Source organism: Grus americana, chromosome 8 (genome assembly GCF_028858705.1).
Source record: "Grus americana isolate bGruAme1 chromosome 8, bGruAme1.mat, whole genome shotgun sequence".
Taxonomy (NCBI): domain Eukaryota; kingdom Metazoa; phylum Chordata; class Aves; order Gruiformes; family Gruidae; genus Grus; species Grus americana.
The window spans coordinates 25,779,087-25,797,373 of record NC_072859.1 but is presented as its reverse complement, the minus strand read 5'-3'; the positions used below and the strand labels follow the sequence as shown (position 1 = coordinate 25,797,373).

The window sequence follows — 18,287 nt, the reverse complement described above, 5'->3', positions numbered from 1 at the left end:
CAAAGTTCTTTAAAAATTACAAATTCCATTTACTTTGAGAGAGCTTGAAATCCAAGTTCAAGATGCGTGTTTTTTCACACTTTTTCATGTCATTTTTTATTAACAGATTAGTGATTATTTTCCCCTGTTTACCATTCTTCATTTTCAGCTCTTCCTCCAAAGCCCCCCAAACCAATGACTCCAGTCAATACAAATGGAATAAAGGACAATTCCAGTTTCTCTCTGCAGGAAGCAGAGTGGTACTGGGGGGACATCTCAAGGTAAGCAATATTACTAAAATATTTTATTTACAATATAATAATATATGTTATTAAAAATAGAATAAGCCTGTTAGAATTCAAGAGAAAAAGAACATGCCTATTTCAGGCAGCATTTTACAGGACAGAAACCCTTTAGGACTATACTTGGCAAAGCACCTAAATGAAAGTATTTGACTGGATTCAGGACTTGTGTTTGTTGTGACTGTTCTGGTTCAGATATCACCAGTCCTGGTGACAGTTATTTTGGGTTTCTAAATTTCTGCAGATACACAAAGTCTTTAAAAAAGAGAAAATGATTTTGTTCAAAAGAAAAGTGCTTCTGACTGTGCTAGCTGATAAGGTTTTGTAAGCATAAAACCCTGGGATGCATGCATGCAGTTCAGCAAACTTGCAGTAGGAGGCTTGCTCAGAATAAAAGGAGTTGCATTTTTATTTTTGGTTTCTTTAACATTTGGTTAAAATTGCATCTGTATTAATTTCTATTACATGGTGGTATAAAAATAGCTCTTACACATGCTAACCATCACCAGCTATACTGAGCAGATGATACAGGCACATACCAAATAAATGAAGTTTTACCTCTTAAGGAAACCCTTTTCTATGTGCTTGAGAGAATAGATGGCTTGGGTTAGGTTCAGAAAAAGAACTGCCAGTTTTTATATACTTAATAGCATAAAAGAGCTGAAGTGTCTTTTTCCCTCTTAGGCATTCCCTCTAAGGCACTTCAGAAGAGTCTAGAATTTGGAACTGTAAGGGGAAATATGAGCATGCTGGGAGTGTGATCAGGAATTGCTCGAACTTGTGCACATAATACTTTGAAACACTTTGTCAGATAGAGGCAAGAAGAGTGTTTTGCTGCAGTAGTTCATTGAAGTTCTGAGAAGGGAAATAAAGTTTTCCTATCTTTATTGTACCACCCTTATCTTTATAAAGGAAACCCACATAGCTCTTGCTTTTGAAGGTCCTCGGCAGTGATATTTTCTGTTAATTCTAAATCGAAGCAGAGTGGCAAAACCTGACCACAAAACCCACTAGGCAGGGTTTGTTTAAAACTGCTCGATATTGGTATCAGTTTATTGACTGTAGATTTGTTCCTCAATTAGCAGTGCACGTGATGGCAGGAGCTAATGGAGTACAAATCACATTGGAGTGGCTTTATTAGACTAAAGTATGATACACACGCATGTAAAGATGGAATTGTTTGACCCTAAGTTGACAGCCAGCAGGTACAGACTGCATTGGTCTGTTAGGGCAGGAGCTGTGTTCTTCAGTCAAGAACTTGCACTGAAAATCTTGTCACGAGCTCCTGGATGCAACTTGCAAGCCCAAACCCTTAGATCATACCTATCCATTCAAAAAGGAGAAGGCCATTTGAGTTAGCTAGGTCCAATCTGTAAAATGTTCTGAGACAGGTAAGTGGATATGCACATGATACTTAAGAGCAGCCAGTTTTACTAACAGAATGGTTTTCAGGTAGCTAAATCAAAACTAAGGCTATTTTGTAAGAATACTTTTGTTCCTTAGTATTTGAACAAAAAAGCTGCTGTTGAGTTTTCTTTGTAAGATTCAAGTAGGCTTCCTACCTCACTTAGATAATGTTGAGGCTACCTGATAAACTTTAGCTTCCAAACGATTGTATTAAAAAGTACTTAGTGCTTCTAAGAACCTGTGAGGGAGCTGTTATAAAGTGAGATATGTAATCTGGGTGAAATGGTCAAATCTAGTGAGACACTTAACTCTTCAGCTGAAATAATTGTCTTAATGCTTACAGGTACTTGCTTTCACTAAAAGATTTCTTGATTTAGCTTAAAGCTCTGGACTGAGTATCTTTTTGCTTCAGTTGTGAATGAGGAAAAGTTGCACTGAAGCAAGCAAGGTTGTAGTGGTTTAAAACTGCTGTAAATAAGATCAGAGTTAAGCCAATAATGAGTCTCTTGAGACTAAATCTGTGCTAAACTCTAGACACCTTTGAGCTATGATGCTAGAGACCATTTCTTAAGAGGTCAGGACAGGCTTCTCAAAGGGCACCTGTTTCCAGTGTGGACTTTAAAACCTGAGCAGATTACACGGAAATGTTGTGAACTTGGAGACACAGCCACTACTGTTGTTTAAACAGAGACTTCTTCCTAAGTGGCAGCTGGCTGCGACTGCTAACTGGAGAGCCTGAGTGTGAAAGATTGCCTGATATTTTGAAGATTGAACTCCTTACGCATGCTAGTGTTACTGGCTTCAATATCGATACCTGTGGCAAAGATGATCATGTCCTTAACGCTTCTAACTTTGCCTTCCTTTCTCTTCTCCAGGGAAGAAGTAAATGACAAATTACGAGACATGCCAGATGGAACATTCCTGGTGCGTGATGCATCAACTAAGATGCAGGGAGACTACACTCTGACATTACGGTAAGCATTGAGCAGTTGTCCACACAGTAAAACCCTGAGCAGCTAGTTGCTATACTAGTGACAGCAGTGGCTGCATAAAGCTGACGTGACTCAAGTTGAGAGATGTTTCCAAAGGTACTGAAGATCATAGAATGAGCAAATAAATAGCCATGTCTGATAGTCTGTTCTGTGCACTGAATCCTGTCCCTTGCTAAACAGTAAGGATCTCTGTGTAGATTAGATGGGACTCAGGGAGGAGAGCCACTCAGTGCTTCATAGCTTCAGAGCTGCTAAGGTAAAAGGTGTTTATAAGCTAGGGCTTTGATTAATGGGAGTGTGTTGAATATCTCATCAGCGTGCAGCTCTGGAGAACTGAACACAGTGTCTTTGTAAAAAGAGTATCTTGTGCTTTCTGATCTAAAGTTTAGGAAATACTGAACTGGAGCCATGTTGCTTTCTTCATTAAAATTGTCCGCGAGTGGCAGACTTCCCAGAGCTGCCCCAGCCCCATCTACTGCAGTTAGGCACAGACCTCATGTGACTAGCTGCCTGGTGCCTTGCCCAGCCTGTCCAGCCGCTTGCCTCTGCCAGGTTCCCAAGATTGGCTGTTAGAGGCAAACAGGTGAGGCGCATAAGCCACTGCCTCTGTAGCACACCTTTGGGAGTTACTATGATATGGTAGATATTTGATCTTGCCGTGAAATTCTGTTGTCTTAATGGCAGGTTTGACCCCAAAGGTGTAGTTTAAATTCTGCTTTGACTTCTGCCATGAAGTTCACAGCTTGTGCGCTAAGGTTTGGCATGATTTGGCTATTTTGCTGAACGCAGATGTCTTTATGAACCAAAATTGAGAGTGCAGGAAGGACAGGATATTGCCTAAACAGTCTGTTGGTGAAAAAAGGAAGAAATAAGCCCTATATTTGTGGAAACCGCTAGAATGTATAAATCTGGATAATGTAAAGTCCTAAACTTACAACCATCTTGTAATCCTCAAAGGATTTTGTTTAGGTTTGTGTATCCTGTATTAGCATCCATAACTCAAAAGACTTGTTAATCACTGTATAAATGTATACTCAGTTGTATACTATTAGTGACCCCAAATTGCAGGAAATTGTGGGTTTGGGTTTTCACATGGCTCCTTTACTCAGCCTTCAGCATCCTCCTTTTCCCTTGCAAAACTAGGTCTTAAATACCGTAAACTGGCTCTGGAATGAACGCATAGGAAGAGATTTACTTTGGGCTTTGCTCCTGTTCAGATAACATCTGCTGATAATTCTGTGTGTACTGACTCTTAAACTACCCAATGTCTGCAAGTATGTAAAGAATCACTGTGAAGGTGTACAGTGTCAAAGCCGCTTGCCCAGGAATTTCACTGGTGTCTCTGTTAGCAGCCTTAGTGTCAAAGAGGGATAGGAGGTACACGGCAAAACCTCTAAATAACTGACCGCTTTACAGGAAGGGTGGCAACAATAAACTGATAAAGATCTATCATCGGGATGGAAAATACGGCTTTTCTGATCCACTGACGTTTAATTCAGTTGTGGAACTGATTAACCACTACCGCAATGAATCTCTTGCTCAGTATAACCCGAAGCTTGATGTGAAGTTGATGTATCCAGTGTCCCGGTACCAGCAGGTAAGATCTTCATTGGACTCCAATAGCTATTAGTGCAGACAAGAAAAAAAATGCAAATATGTATATGATTCTGTTTTCTCTACGTGAAGCCTGATTTTTTTTTTTTAAACTGAAAAAAAGGTGAGTTTTCCCATTTGACTTCACTTTGCGCGTAATAATGGGACTTCCAAATTGCCTAGCCATTTAAGCTTCTTCATTTTACCAAGTTTCCAGTCTCCATCTGAGCAGTCCAACAGAGAAATGAAACCCTGACATGCAGCAGACTTGAGCCTCTCTGAGAAGCCTTTTTTTGTTGGTGTGGGGTTTTTTTTGTTTTGTTTTGTTTTTTTTCCCCTTGGACCCTCGTGGACCCACAGGGCGCTGTTCTAATCAGTGTTGCCCTTGAAGCACATATAAGCAATGCAGTTGCTTGCTGTGTGCATAGCTATCTAAATTTTTCAAGAATATTTTTTAAAGTTTTATTCAGCAGCCCAAGACAATATCCTGCCTTAAGGAAAAAGAACTGCAGAGCTTTTTTTTGCGGGGGGGGGGGGGAGGAACCCAAAAAAATGATCTTTAACTTCAGATTCCAAGCAATTCACTTCCTCCTTTCTCCAATAGAGGATAGCAGTCGTACACCTAGGCTGCTGTGTGGTTTTGGAAGCTTAGTATTTTGGCATAGTTCTTGGTGTCCCATAGTTCCGGTTCCTACTGTCTGTAAACTGTGGAACTTGTTGCATGGAGGAAGGGGGATATAGATACGGTGTTTTATGTTCTGTAGATTATAAAAACGATGCTAATAGCTGTAAAATGCAAATGTGCATAAGTGGACAGATGAATACTCTTAAGGAAAAGCTGCTTTGCTTGAAGACTTAATAGCTTTTTATATGTACAGGATCAGTTGGTGAAAGAAGATAATATAGATGCAGTAGGTAAAAAGCTTCAAGAATACCATGCTCAGTATCAGGAAAAGAGTAAAGAGTACGACAAATTGTATGAAGAATATACCAGAACATCACAGGTTGGTTCTCCTTTAGCTATCTGTAGTCTGTTTCTTGTTGTCCAAAAATTAAGTTATTTCAACCTCTTATGGCTAATAAAGGCAGTGCAAGGTCAGAAAATACAAGGAAAAAAACTCAGTAAATTGTGGAATAGAGCTAGGTGGTTTCAAAGTTGATGGAAACACAGTGAATATTACTTGTTGCTGATAGTCCTAGAGGTACGGTGTAGGGCAAGAAAGAAAGAGGAGCTGAGCTTCCTAGTGTAAGGTAGAGCGGTGCAAAGGCCATCACCTACAAGCTTTGCACTGCAGATTTCTTCCTTGGCTGCTGAGTATTTCCAGTTGCTGTGTGCTGCAGTGAGAATTGTAGAGGGGTTTGTCCAGGTTTTTTATGAAGCCGTGTTCAAATCATATACCAGATATTATGCATTAAGGAAGTGTGAATACAGTATTTGGGCTGCTTCTTGTAAAATAAGATAGTTCGTATATGGGGAGGAGATTTGCTGGCAGTCTTCCTGCAAACTAAGATGGAAAATATGACTAAAACATTTGAGGGGTTTGCAGCCTAATAGAGAGCATCATGTGGGGGAGGAGGGTGGACTTACAGGGAGTAAGTCTTCCCTGTACTTGTCTGACTGCTCGGACATTTGACTAAATTTAAAACTGATTAATCACATTTTGAATTGGGGGAGAGAAAAGTCATCTTCTCAGTCAATTTAGGGAACGTAATTGAGTCTTGCATTGTCATCTGTATCATGAGCAAATTATTTCCTCACATAGGAAATTCAGATGAAGAGGACCGCAATTGAAGCATTTAATGAAACTATTAAGATATTTGAGGAACAGTGCCACTCACAAGAGCGATACAGCAAAGAATACATTGAGCGATTTCGCAGAGAGGGGAATGACAAAGAAATAGAACGGTAGGCTCTCAAGTCGTGTTTGCTTACAAGGAAGAACTAGTGTCCACATTGACACTCCCATGAAATTCTTTTATATAATATTGCATCATATAAAATGCTTTGTAAACTCAGTATTTTCTCTGAGACCTTCCCTTGAGGTGTCTGAACCTTCAGTAAAGCCCTCTTCTGTCAGGGAATTGCATTGTAGACAGAAGAGGCGAGAGATCTCTGGATTATTCTCTCTGATCAGTAAAGCAAGATACTGTGATGGAGATCAGAAAATAATAGTTGCATTTGCTTATCCCACTTCTATTTGGATTTGCTCAGAATATAATTCAGAAAAATCTTTACTTGTAAACTGCAAAATGGACATAGATCTGGTAAATCTCATGGTCCATAGTCACTTTCAAAGAAGATGAGTGTTTAATTGCTATTACTTGGTAATGGATAGTGGTCATCTAACAGAAACTCAGTAAGGACCTCATTTGAAATTGCCCTTCTGTGAAGATCCTAGCAGAAAGCACTGTATCTGGGCCTTTGAAGAAATGCCAGGTATAATGCTTAACTTGGCACAGCGCTTTATGAGTCGTGATAGAGTAACCTTAAGGAGACTTTGACTGAAACAGTTACCTTTAATAATCTCACTGTGCAATTGTGGTGCTTCATTTTGATGAAGGATCAATTAACAGGGGAAATATGTAATTTTCCTGAACTGTACCAAACCTGCAAACTAATCTTGAATGAAGAGACAGGCAGTGTTACTTCCTGGTAGCTCTTGATCAGTAATTGAAGTCTGCATTTGAAATCTTGCTAGTACTGATACCTATGGTGGGATTGCATAATTGATATACCAAAAAATGAACCTGACAGTGAAGGAAGAATCTGTTCTAGCTTACCCTCCTAGAGATAACTTGTTCCTCTGCCAGAAGGAAATATATTAAGGTAAACTGAAGATTCAAACTTTGCAAAAGGGTGGTAGGCCTTCTGGCAATAGGTCTTTTCTGGCACTCTTAACAGTAATTTTCTTGTTAAAATGAGGGGGTCAAAGGGAGGAGCTGCTGTTAAGGTAGTTTTTGTGATACTTTTACATAAGCGCTACCGGTAAGGTTCAGTCCTTCTAGACTGATTTGACTTCACCTCTCAAATATTACACTCGTTTGCAGGATAATGATGAACTATGAAAAATTAAAATCACGCCTGGGTGAGATCCACGATAGTAAAATGCGCCTGGAACAAGATTTGAAGAAACAAGCTCTGGACAACAGGGAGACTGATAAGAAAATGAATAGTATCAAGCCTGACCTAATTCAGCTCCGCAAAATCAGAGATCAGTATCTTGTGTAAGTAAGCCTGACCTGTACCTCAGAATAATGTCTCTGATGAACCTGATTAATGATTGTTTCTATCAAGATAATGGGAATTTAATTTTCTTTTCATAACCAAAGATCTGTGAGTGCTAAGGTACTACATTCTGGCATGGGATGTCTGAGTAATTGGTTGGCCTCTTCATGATTTCATTCCTTTATTATGCTGTTGTCAGACTTAAGAGCCTGCCACAACTAGGTGCACATTCTGCAGCTCATGTAAATAAAGCATTTCAGATAAATGAGTTAAAACAAAACCTGTTTCTGCTGCTACAACAGAGGTTAGTACTTTTTGTGCTGGGTGCAGCAGATGTTGCTTGTACCCACCCTTGATTTCACCGATAGGCTTGTTACCCACCTTCTAATGTCCTTGGGCTAGACTCGGTGCACTAAAATTCTGGCAGAAGACAGAGGGAAACACACTATCTCAGACGGTGATGTTAGGAGGTTACAAGAAGCCAGTGGCAGTACCCCTTTTGTTTTCCCGAGAGATACAGGCAGCTGTTACAGTTTGTGTTCTGCTTCCTTTCTGGCCTGCACCGTGCAGAGACAACACCTCTTCCTCAGCTCTACCCTCCTCTTTCTCCATTTAAGAGGTTGCTTCATGGCTCCTTTTTGCTGTGTCCAGTAAAGGAGATAGTTCAGAAGATAATGCAAGGAAGCACTGTTATGGAATCTCTGGTCTTTCTGTGGCTTTTGCTACTGGAGAACGAACTAAGCTCCAGATTGGACACAAGGTCTCACAAAGAAACAAGCTTCAGCTTGCTCAGTAAGAAAACACATACATGTACTCCAAAGTAATGTATTAATGCTCTCTTCTTCTGGCAGATGGCTCAATCACAAAGGGGTGAGACAGAAGCGAATAAATGACTGGCTGGGGATCAAAAATGAAAATATTGATGAGTAAGTGTCATTATACATATGATTTTACTGAGAAGTGTTCCATTAATAATTGTTTTCTCATGGGGGTTGGTAATACAAAACACCAGTTTCTCAGTAAAGGACTGTAGGAAAAGAAAGGACTGCAGAGAGAGGCAGAAATTCTCTAGGGGAACTGCATGTCATGTGAGACAGCAAATCTGCTGAAACACTTCGGATTAAACAAAGTTGCAAAAATTAAGTTCTGAGTTGAAGCCTTTAATGTATGTCCATCAGGAGCCTGACTTCCCAATTTGAGTGTGTTCTGGTATTTCCTTGAATGGTCTCTGCAAAAATAAATCACTCTATTTATTAACTTTTCTACTGACCACTGGTTAAGTTAACAAATTTATCCTGTCTTTCAGCACGTACTTTGTGAATGAAGAAGATGAAAACCTGCCACATCATGATGAGAAAACTTGGTTTGTTGGAGACCTCAACCGTATCCAAGCAGAAGACTTGCTCTGTGGGAAACCTGATGGAGCATTTTTAATTCGAGAGAGTAGCAAGAAAGGATGTTATGCTTGTTCTGTGGTGTAAGTCTGTTTTCCTTTTTGTTCTCACTACTAGATTCATAAATCTCTACCACAGCCAGGCCTAGCCTAGGCCTACCCATTGGAACGTGTTGCGTGTTTGCAGGAGGACTAGCATGGTAAAAGCTTTATTGCAAAAATGTGCTTTGAATGTGCAATAACCGTAGTCCTAGCAGTCTCTTCAGTCACCACGGTAGCTAGTACAAAATTCTGAAGTATTCCAACTTGAAGCTCTACTGTCATAAGTGAATTAAGGCCAAATTCTCCCATATTCTTCCCTGCCAAGGAACACATAGGAAGAAGCAAAACAGGGCTGTAAAGCTGTAACATCTTCCATTCTTATTTTCAGACACAGCCAACTCTAGATACGTTCTCTTGTATGTTTAAGATAAGTGATGCTTCAGAGGGGACATTTGTGAGCAGTGGTTTTTATGACATTCAGAGCCTTGCATTGATTTCTTGTGTTTCACTTCATTTTATGCTGGTGTAATGGAGGTCAGAAATACTGATTCCATTATCTAAAAATTCTTCAAGCCTGTTGTGGAGTACTAAAATGGCTTTCACTGATTTATTTCACATGAGGTTAATTGCTTCTGAAAGCAAGTCTGAGAAATGAATATGTGAAGGTGTATCACCTCAAGGTAACTGAAGATTGTAGTATCTGCTACCTTCAGGATACTGTTTGTCACAGTCGCTAAAAGCAACAGGTTTGTCAGATACTTTCGCTCAGTTGGTATCATACTACAAGCTAGCAAAGGGATGGCATAACGTAACCTGTTCCTACACGTGACTTGGATTGTAATATGCTCCAGTACAGGGATTACATAATACTCGATCTTTCTGGCAGATAAGTTTTTCTAGCAGCTTTGGAAAAACTGTGTTGCAGTAACTGCTTTGCCAAGTTAGGGACTCAGTCGTTATGACTTCAGATAATGAACCAACTTGAACCCATGCCATGCTTAACATTAAAAAACACACACTGAAGGTTAGTGCTGCATTTCATGAAATACTCTGTAGGTCCTAAGAATTTGTGGATTTTAGCTTCTTCGCTTAGTGGAAAGGTTTCCAGATAGCTATGACTTTCTGCATAACTTGACTTCAGGTGCTTATCTTCTTGGTTAAGCTCTTGACTTTTTTTCCAAGAAATATTCAGAGAACAATGCAGTAGGGAATTGTACTGGTGGGATAGAAGAGGCCTCTTATGTGGATTATTATGCAAGAGTGTTTAATCGCGTGCCCTGAAGCAGTGTTTCTTCACAGACTATATTAATCTCCTCAACTTGCATCTGCTGGGTCCTCCATTATGTAATTTAGTGACTGGCAGGGTTGCTGCATTAGTTAATAGACTGTCACTTTGGGTTTGTCCTTTGATGTTAAACTCTCCTGGTTTCTTTCCTTGCAGAGCTGATGGAGAAGTGAAACACTGTGTGATCTACAGCACTCCAAGAGGTTATGGGTTTGCAGAACCATATAACCTGTACAGCACGCTTAAGGATTTGGTTCTTCATTACCAGCAGACATCCCTTGTCCAACACAACGATTCCCTAAATGTCAGGCTTGCCTATCCTGTCTACGCACAGATGCCCCCCTCTCTCTGCAGATAAATTTTGGGGAGGAGGAAAATGTTGGCTATCTTGGATTCTTTTCTACAATTTTTATTAGAACTTGGAGGGCATTCTTTCTCCTTAGACTGCTTGTTTTGCACAAGAAGTGATTCTGTGAATGTGAATCAAAAAGAGGCCTAGCAGCAACAAGACGACAACTTGGGTGTAGGTGTCCTGGTGCTACCTTAAAAGCTCAGCTATGCTTTTACACTGATACTTTTGTTTCCTTATGAGGGGAATAAACTCAATGCATACAAAAATACTGGAAGCAAAACATCATTTTACGGAGATAATTTTTTGCCAGGCACCTTCAGTGGAACTTCGAATTGGATTTTGTTTTCTCTTGTTCTTGTAGAGACAATTTGAAGCCTCTGTTTGAGGCATCAGTAATGTCTTTCAGTCTTAAACTCCCAAGAAACTAGGGGGGAAACTACCACAGCAATTCTTCTCTGTTAATTTTTGCAGCTTCACTGCGATTCAGCCGAACTTCCGAAAGAGGGCTTGTCTTGAGGTAGCATGGAATTTGGTGAGAGAAGACCAAAGGAATTATGGGAAAGCTTCAGGTTTTTATTTAAATGGAAAAATGCTTGTAAAGAAAAGTTGCTTTATTTTTTTGCCAACAGTAACAAAGTTTTGGTTTTGATGGCACTACAGGTCTTCGCTTAAAGGAAACATTTATAACCAAATTGAACACACCAAAACTTTGTTCGTTGCTAGATCGAGCACTTATGGGGAAGGTTGCATTAGCATCCGCACATACTTTCTACACCAAAACTTGAAACAAATAAAAGGAAAAGCTAAACATTGTGTGGCTTCAAAACACTAAATTTGTCTGATCTGATGTAATTGCTCACTCTCCTCTTTCTTCACCCCCCTTCCTCCCGTTCCTCAGCATGGGATTCTGTTTTCAGTTTTTAATGATACTGTGCTTCAGAATGTAAACTAGAATGAAGCTTGCACTCACCTGTTGCAGTTCTCTTATTGAACAGTGACAGACTCTTAGAACGATTGGTTTTGGTATAGAAGAGATAGGTGCAATTGAATGCTTCTGGATGGCTTATTGTACCAAATTCGTATTGTACCAAACTCTTTCATGAGGTGTAGTCATTTCCAGTTGTACAGAAGTGAGCATGCTAATTACAGATCTCCTCTGGTTTGGTCTTTGCAAGCTAGGTTCTGAGCTCTCACACCACTGCAGCCAGGCAAGATTTTACACTGGTATGATCTAAATTCCCTTGTAGTTATTTTGGACATGATGCAAAACACAGGAAGGGAAGAGCGCTGTACTCCTCAGTTACTGGGTGTCTGGTACCATCCTTTGGCAAGGGCTGCTGTCGGATACTGGAGTGGGTAGTCCTGGGCTTTGTCAAATACAGCAATCATCCAATAAATCCCCTCCCTGGAAAGTATACAAAGCAGCTTATTTCCATTCCATAAGCTTCTAAAATGAAAAAGAGCTAGATTTGGCAAACTGAACCACTTGGCATCAAAGCACAACTGGCAAAGTAATTGTTCAGTGTGCAACCTTGAAAGTTACTTTTGTTCCTATTACTGGAAGCAGTTCCCTTGCAATGCACCCATTGTGCAGGACAGGAAGCAGACAGTCATTCAGGTCTGAGAATGCTCTAGACCTGTTTCTGACCCTGGGGCTGATTTCCTGTTCAAATGGGTTTTTTTCTGTAATGCCTGGGCAGTAGTGCCAGGCTTATTGATGTTTAATGTTTACACTAGAAGTATTATTTGGTTGAATGTCATGAATTTGTAAGCAGGGAAATGACAAGGCTGGAGCACTGGCAGCCATTGCAGGAAGGGTAGTCTAGTTGCTGGCATGCTTGTGAGATGTTTTATTTTGCACTAATGACCCCGACGCATCCCAGGCGCTTTCTAATCAGCCAGAGTGCAATCTTCAGGCAAAGAATTCTATAGATGCCACTTTTCTAATTAAATGAAACACTACAAAATTTAACCAAAACCGGGTGAGAGGAGAAGAAAATTCATGTAAGCTGCTGTGTCAAAGTGACTCACATCTGGTCTTGTGTCCCTTCTCTCCCGTTTCCCCAAGAAAACGAAAAATGACGCGTAGCTTTTGCTCTTAGTGAAAATCTCGAATGGATGCCTCAGTGGTATAGGGACATGGAAACTTTTCTTTTTAAAGAAAGTTGCCCTGCCTCTTGGATAATTTGCAGTTCTAATCTGGTAGCTGTAAAGCTGTCATTCTCACACCTCTTGTGCATCTAGCATTCCCTTGGTGCTGGGCTGAGTCCAAATGCCTGAAGAGGGAAGTCAGTTCAAAGGCACAAATGATAGCCAGGTGCCTCGTGCCTGTGGAAAAACCTGTGCGAGAGGAGTGTCTGACTTTTCTCTGCCTTTGTGATCTCACTGGGCTCTCCTCTTACAACATTAACGTTCGAAGCTGATGGGGTGTGTATTTCTGATCCCTGTTTTTGTAACAGGGACAACCTGGCTCAAGTGTTTCACATCTGCCTCATTTTCAGATAGGGCTCAGTTTTGTTTTAAACAAGCGCACGTCTGCTTTCAGGCTCATAAATCCTGGCACACCCTCGCAGCACTGACAGCAGCGGGATAGCAAAGCGGGACTGTCTGAAGTTTCCCTGTAGTGTGGAATCTGACTGATCCTGTGAGGTCTTGGTCCAGGCTCCAGCCCCGGCTCTGCCAAGGTAAATACAGTGTAATTCCATTGGCGTCTGTGAAGGTAGCTTGGCTTTATAGTGGTGTGAGTGAGTTGGGAATCTGGCCTCTCGCTCTCTGAGATCTTTTCTCTAATCGCAGGTGATGTATTTGCTGTGAATGATGTGCTCAGAGCCAATAAGCCATCTTGAAGCATTCTTTGAAATTCTGCTTTGTCCAAACCTTCGGATCAGGGCTGTGGGCAGACTAAGCCCACGTTCCTTGTATGTGGCTCCGTTATCCTCGGCGGTCTCCCTGAGGCTGTGTTTTGCCGCTGTATCTTTGTGTTTGGTTTAGGCACCTGAAGTCCCAGCTGCTACAATCGCTCCCCTTTGACTCTCACATGCCATTGCACAGATTTTTTTTGCATCCATTTTGCACTTGTAGGGCAAATGAAAATGGGTATAAATCTGACATGTGTAGTTACTGAGTTCCGTGGGGCAAGGGCTTGGTCCTGCTACGCTCATTGTGCTTGGCCTAATTCTGTTTGCTCAGTAGCGTTAGACCTGTGAGAAAGCCCATGGCTTCCAGGAGTTGTTCTACACTTGCATGACTGAGAAATCAGAAATGGGCCTGTGAGGTGCGGGATTACACCCTGGTACAAAAAGCAGCTGTTAAGCCTAAAACAAATACAGGAAATGTGAACATAAAGGCAAAACAAAGGAACTCAAGTTCTTTTAAAACAGTAAAATGAAAGAAGGTTTTTGGCTTCAAGAGTCAAAACGTCGGGAGGAAAGGAGGAAATAGTCTCACTGTTGGAGCAGCCGTCTTTTATCAGACTGCAGTTAGAGGAGTACTGATCTCATTGATTCATATTGTATTAAATATATATGTAGAGTTAACTAAATAACTTTTGCACAGTGTTAAATGGGGGGGGGAATGTTAAAACTCGAATATGCACAGTTTCTTCTAATCTGTTTTGAAGTATATTTGCAGGGATCAGGGGTGATTCAGTATTTTGTATTCGTATGGGTGGAAATCAGGTCTACTTCCACAGTTGTCATTGGCCCCATTGCGTCAGCCGTGAGTGCCATGTTTTTGAAGTTAGTAAGTTATAATTCTTTTCCCACTAGTTTCTTCATTGATTACAAGTAATCTTAGCATGGGAAGAACCAACCTAGGAACAGAGGGATGTCCCAACACATGCTTCACTGCTGTGTGAAGCAGCAATAGGTGATTGTCTGCCTTCTGATACTGGAGTGCTCTAGATTTGGGGGTTGTATTTTGGGGTTTGTTTGAATTCTCAGCAGCAGTGGATTGGGTTGCTGCTTTGCACCATTGGTAGTTGCAATCTAGAGTTATATCCAGTACAGCCCTCTGTCTTATGCCAAAAATAAAATGCTCTTTCCACACTCATCTCTCTTGATGTGGCAGATGGTCAAGAAGTTTTCCATTTAATGTGATGGGCCTGATTCTTTTCTCGCTGACATGAGTGTAAGCAAGACTTCCACAACCAAAAACCATTCCCAGGAAAAGAGCTTGTATTTAATTATACCTGAATTCAAGTCATAGAGGGGCAAAAATCAAAGTTTGTCCCTTGCAAAGCCAGGCAACTGTAATGGGGACTGTGGAAATGAATGTTGACACTTAGTGCTGTTTTGGGGAGGACAGGGGAAGGAGGGTCTTTGTTGCCCCACATCCTGGGCTCTCTGTAGACTTGGGTGGCACTGGGTCTGTAACTGAACGCTGTGGCTGTTTAAAATGGCAGAATTGCTATAGGACCTTAAGTTTGGAAAAGCCCCTTATTTGGTACTTGAACAATCTCGCTTCTGTTTTTGAATGTCTGTTTATTTTTTATTTTTGTTACACTAACAGGGAATAAAAATCTGAAATGTTAGTGAGTCTTGTATGCTTGCTGCATTGTGCAGACATGAAACAGGTACTGCTTGTGGATCAGGAGGAGTAAGAGGTTCAAAATGCAGTTTTACAAAACACTATGATGGGTTGGGGGTTGTTTTGTTTAAATCATCTTTAAAATCAGATTTTCTTACGTGTAGTTTCCTTGTGTTGATTTGCAACCTCTGCTTTTGGAAATGCAAAATCAAAATAACGTTCCCGAAGAACAAAGATGCTGTGAGGGGACAGGGGGGCTAGGCTTGCTCAAATTCAGCAGTCAAAGCGAATAGCTTTAATGAAGAGGAAGGGTCAGGATCCTAAAGCATCCCTATGGATGCTTCGATGAGGCGCTAGACAGACCGTGAAGTAGGACTCTGCCTCGAACCATGAAAGAAAGGAGAGATGCCAGAGCAGACCCTTCCCTTTGGAATAATCGGTTGTACTCTCCTTACATGTGCGTGCAAGGAGACAGTTAGGAAATTAATAGAAGTCCTTAAGGAGTTGCTCCTCTTCCTGTATTGGAAGGGAACTTGCATTGCTGATCCCCTCGTTTCCCTTGGCACAATGTGTGCAGCCAGGAGAAGGGAACAGAGTTACTAGCCCGAATAAATGTGGGCCTGTTCATGAAGCAGCTCGGCTAGTTAAGTACAGCGTGAAGAGTAGCTTTGGACGGGGTTAGATGAAGTTTGTCCAACATTTTTGTGAATCTTGCATTCTGTGGGCAGAAATACTTTCCACTGAATGGGAAAGGAAAAAAATAAAAATCTCTCTTGAAATCTTTTCAACTCCTTCCTGTCTGTTCACAGGGACAGATAGGGAGCGTTAGCTGTTAACCGTTTAGATGATGACAGTGCTTGAAGTGCTGGTCTTTGGGGCTGGCTCCATACAATTAATGCAGAATTTGCATTTTTTTTTTATTGCTATTGGCATAGACTCGCCATATTTTATGACTAGACTCAGCATTTGTTCTAAAATTTGCCTTTAAAAAATGTAATATGAGCTTCGGAGGCAAAAAAATAGTGAGAATGGGCCCTTATTGATAGAAAAACCACCTCGTTGATCAACCCGTATTAGAGAAAGCAGCTTTAAAATTTGATGCCCCCCTCCACCGCCTTCCCTCGGGATTGCTTCTGCAAGATCGGCGTTGCCAGATGAGGGGATCCATATCTCCCTCCGAATTCAGCAGCGCCGTACCAGTGCGCTCACCAAGTTTAGGAGCGCTCGTAGCAAGGGGCTCGGGATTGTTTGGAAAAATGATTGCATCCAAAGACAAAAAAAGTGTCCAAGGGTGAGTATCACCCCCCAGCATCAGTCTTGTCACTTCAGGGGAGTTGTAGGATGCTGGGGCGCTGCCCCCTGGTCTCTGTCGGGTACGGTGCGGGTTTGTGTTTGGTCGGCTGGTTGGGGTTTTGGTCTGTTTTGTTTTCGTGAGTGACTTCTACATTCAGCAAAGATACGTTTGATGAAACCTGTTAATTTTGTATATCTGGCTGTTTATTGCACCATGGGATTGTAATGGTCTGCATCATCTCTGTGTGTGTGTGTGCGTGTGTGTATATGTACTGTATGTATATAGATATATGTAAAATATATTCACGTACACATTTATATGCATTAGCTGTAAGTGGCACTGCCCCTTAAAAATAAAACAAAAGTCACTGTTAGCACGTTCTGCCATGCGTTTAGGCAGAACTGGGTTTTTGTCAAATGAAAAGGAGTTTATTGTGTTCATCTTGCATATGTGCTTCTGAAATGCCGAGCTCTGGATTTCCTTGGGGGGGGTTACTACTTTATTTGTAAACCGAATTGAATTTGGGTGTTGTTAACTGTGGGACAAAGCATTCAAATTTGTTCCAAGCGAAGGTTTAAGCAAAAGAAACGCTCTCGCTCTCCTGTGAGATGCAGCCAACATTTGCACGTTTTCAATAGCCCCCCGCCCCCCTGTCCAGAGCCGATGTGCAATGGGTGGTGTTGGTACGTGTCCCTTTGTGAGTGGACTCTTTGTATAAGGTGTGGTTCAATGTAAAGCATGAGTGAGTGTTTGATCTTGTATTGAGGGCTGAAATAACAGCACACTCCTTTGTACGACCTTTGCATTAATGTTTCTGCTTTTCTTTGACTTCTATTTTCTTTAAGGGAAACTGCATCTGTTAAGAACCTGCTTCTCCAGAAGCTATTGAATTATTTTGTTTTCCAGATGAATTCCAGCATGTAACTTTGGTACTCTTGTTTGTTATTTGTGTAAAACCTGTTCTTCTGTCGTTTATGGTGTAGTTGGAAAAAAAAAAAAAAAAAGGAATTCATGTAGTTTAACTTTAAAAAAAAAAAGAAACAAACTGCTTCATAAGGAAACCAATTGTATGTTAGTGTTTTCAGACAAGTCATCCTGTAGTTTCTAGCTCAGTAATGCAACACTGTACTTGTCACCAGGTGTGTTACAATTTTGCTGTACTTTCTTTTACTAGATGGTTGGGCTTTTAAATCCCAGACACTAAGCATCCTGGGCCTACTTGCTCTAGATCAAAAAAATGCAATAAAAAATTGCAATAAAGCACATTGACATGTAATGTTTTAGAAGGATGTACTGACAGCTGTTTCTAATAAATTCAGAACTGCAGCGTGGTCAGGCTGTTGTGGTGTTAGCTGTGTTTGTGTCTCCTGGCTGAGGCCATGAGCATCATCTTTAATGGAGACTTTAAAAACAGAGGTCCAACTTGCTCTCGGCTGGAGCTGAAGCAGCCGGGCCCTGAAACCCTCTTGGGGCTGAGACAAGGGAGGAATACACGCACGCTCCTTAATGGAGCCTTTCCTCTGTTCCTTTTACAGTGTCTTCAGAGAGAGGAGGAGCCATCGGCAATGTTCTTGTATGCCTTGTTGCTTCCTCTGCTGTCAGGGAAAACCACATTTGGCAATGCCACTCCTGGTGCTGGGGACAGAGGGGTGGCTGCAGCTCGGCTGGCTCAATTCGCTTAGCTCCTTAATTTTTCAGGAGTTTTTGTTTGGTTTCCCAATTCCTTCCTGAGCACCAGGCAGGTGGCATTGCGGATCCTCTTCCACTTCAAGGGCGGGCGTTAGCAGGAGGCTCCTGGCACACTCATGGTGTTGCACTGCTGAGCTCCAGGTGCTGCACCGGCGCAGCCCCTCGCGCACAGCCCCGGGACCTCCTGTGCCAGGCTGTGATGGCAT

The 18,287-nt window shown here is 41.4% G+C and overlaps 1 protein-coding gene across 3 annotated transcripts in view; it reads left to right on the top strand.

Annotated features, from left to right (window-relative positions):
• Nucleotides 1-17,724, top strand: part of PIK3R3 (phosphoinositide-3-kinase regulatory subunit 3) — an 83,191-nt gene extending 65,467 nt beyond the window's left edge. For 2 of the 3 annotated variants that reach the window (XM_054833551.1, XM_054833552.1), the window contains 9 exons: nt 149-260; nt 2,564-2,662; nt 4,097-4,277; nt 5,152-5,277; nt 6,037-6,179; nt 7,322-7,498; nt 8,351-8,425; nt 8,806-8,976; nt 10,376-17,724. In XM_054833551.1, coding sequence (XP_054689526.1) covers nt 149-260; nt 2,564-2,662; nt 4,097-4,277; nt 5,152-5,277; nt 6,037-6,179; nt 7,322-7,498; nt 8,351-8,425; nt 8,806-8,976; nt 10,376-10,577 — 1,286 coding nt within the window. In that variant the 3' untranslated portion in view covers nt 10,578-17,724. Of the gene's footprint in view, nt 1-148; nt 261-2,563; nt 2,663-4,096; nt 4,278-5,151; nt 5,278-6,036; nt 6,180-7,321; nt 7,499-8,350; nt 8,426-8,805; nt 8,977-10,375 lie in introns of those variants that run through there. The other variant, XM_054833553.1, reaches the window with a different exon arrangement.
• Nucleotides 17,725-18,287: the final 563 nt, after the last annotated feature.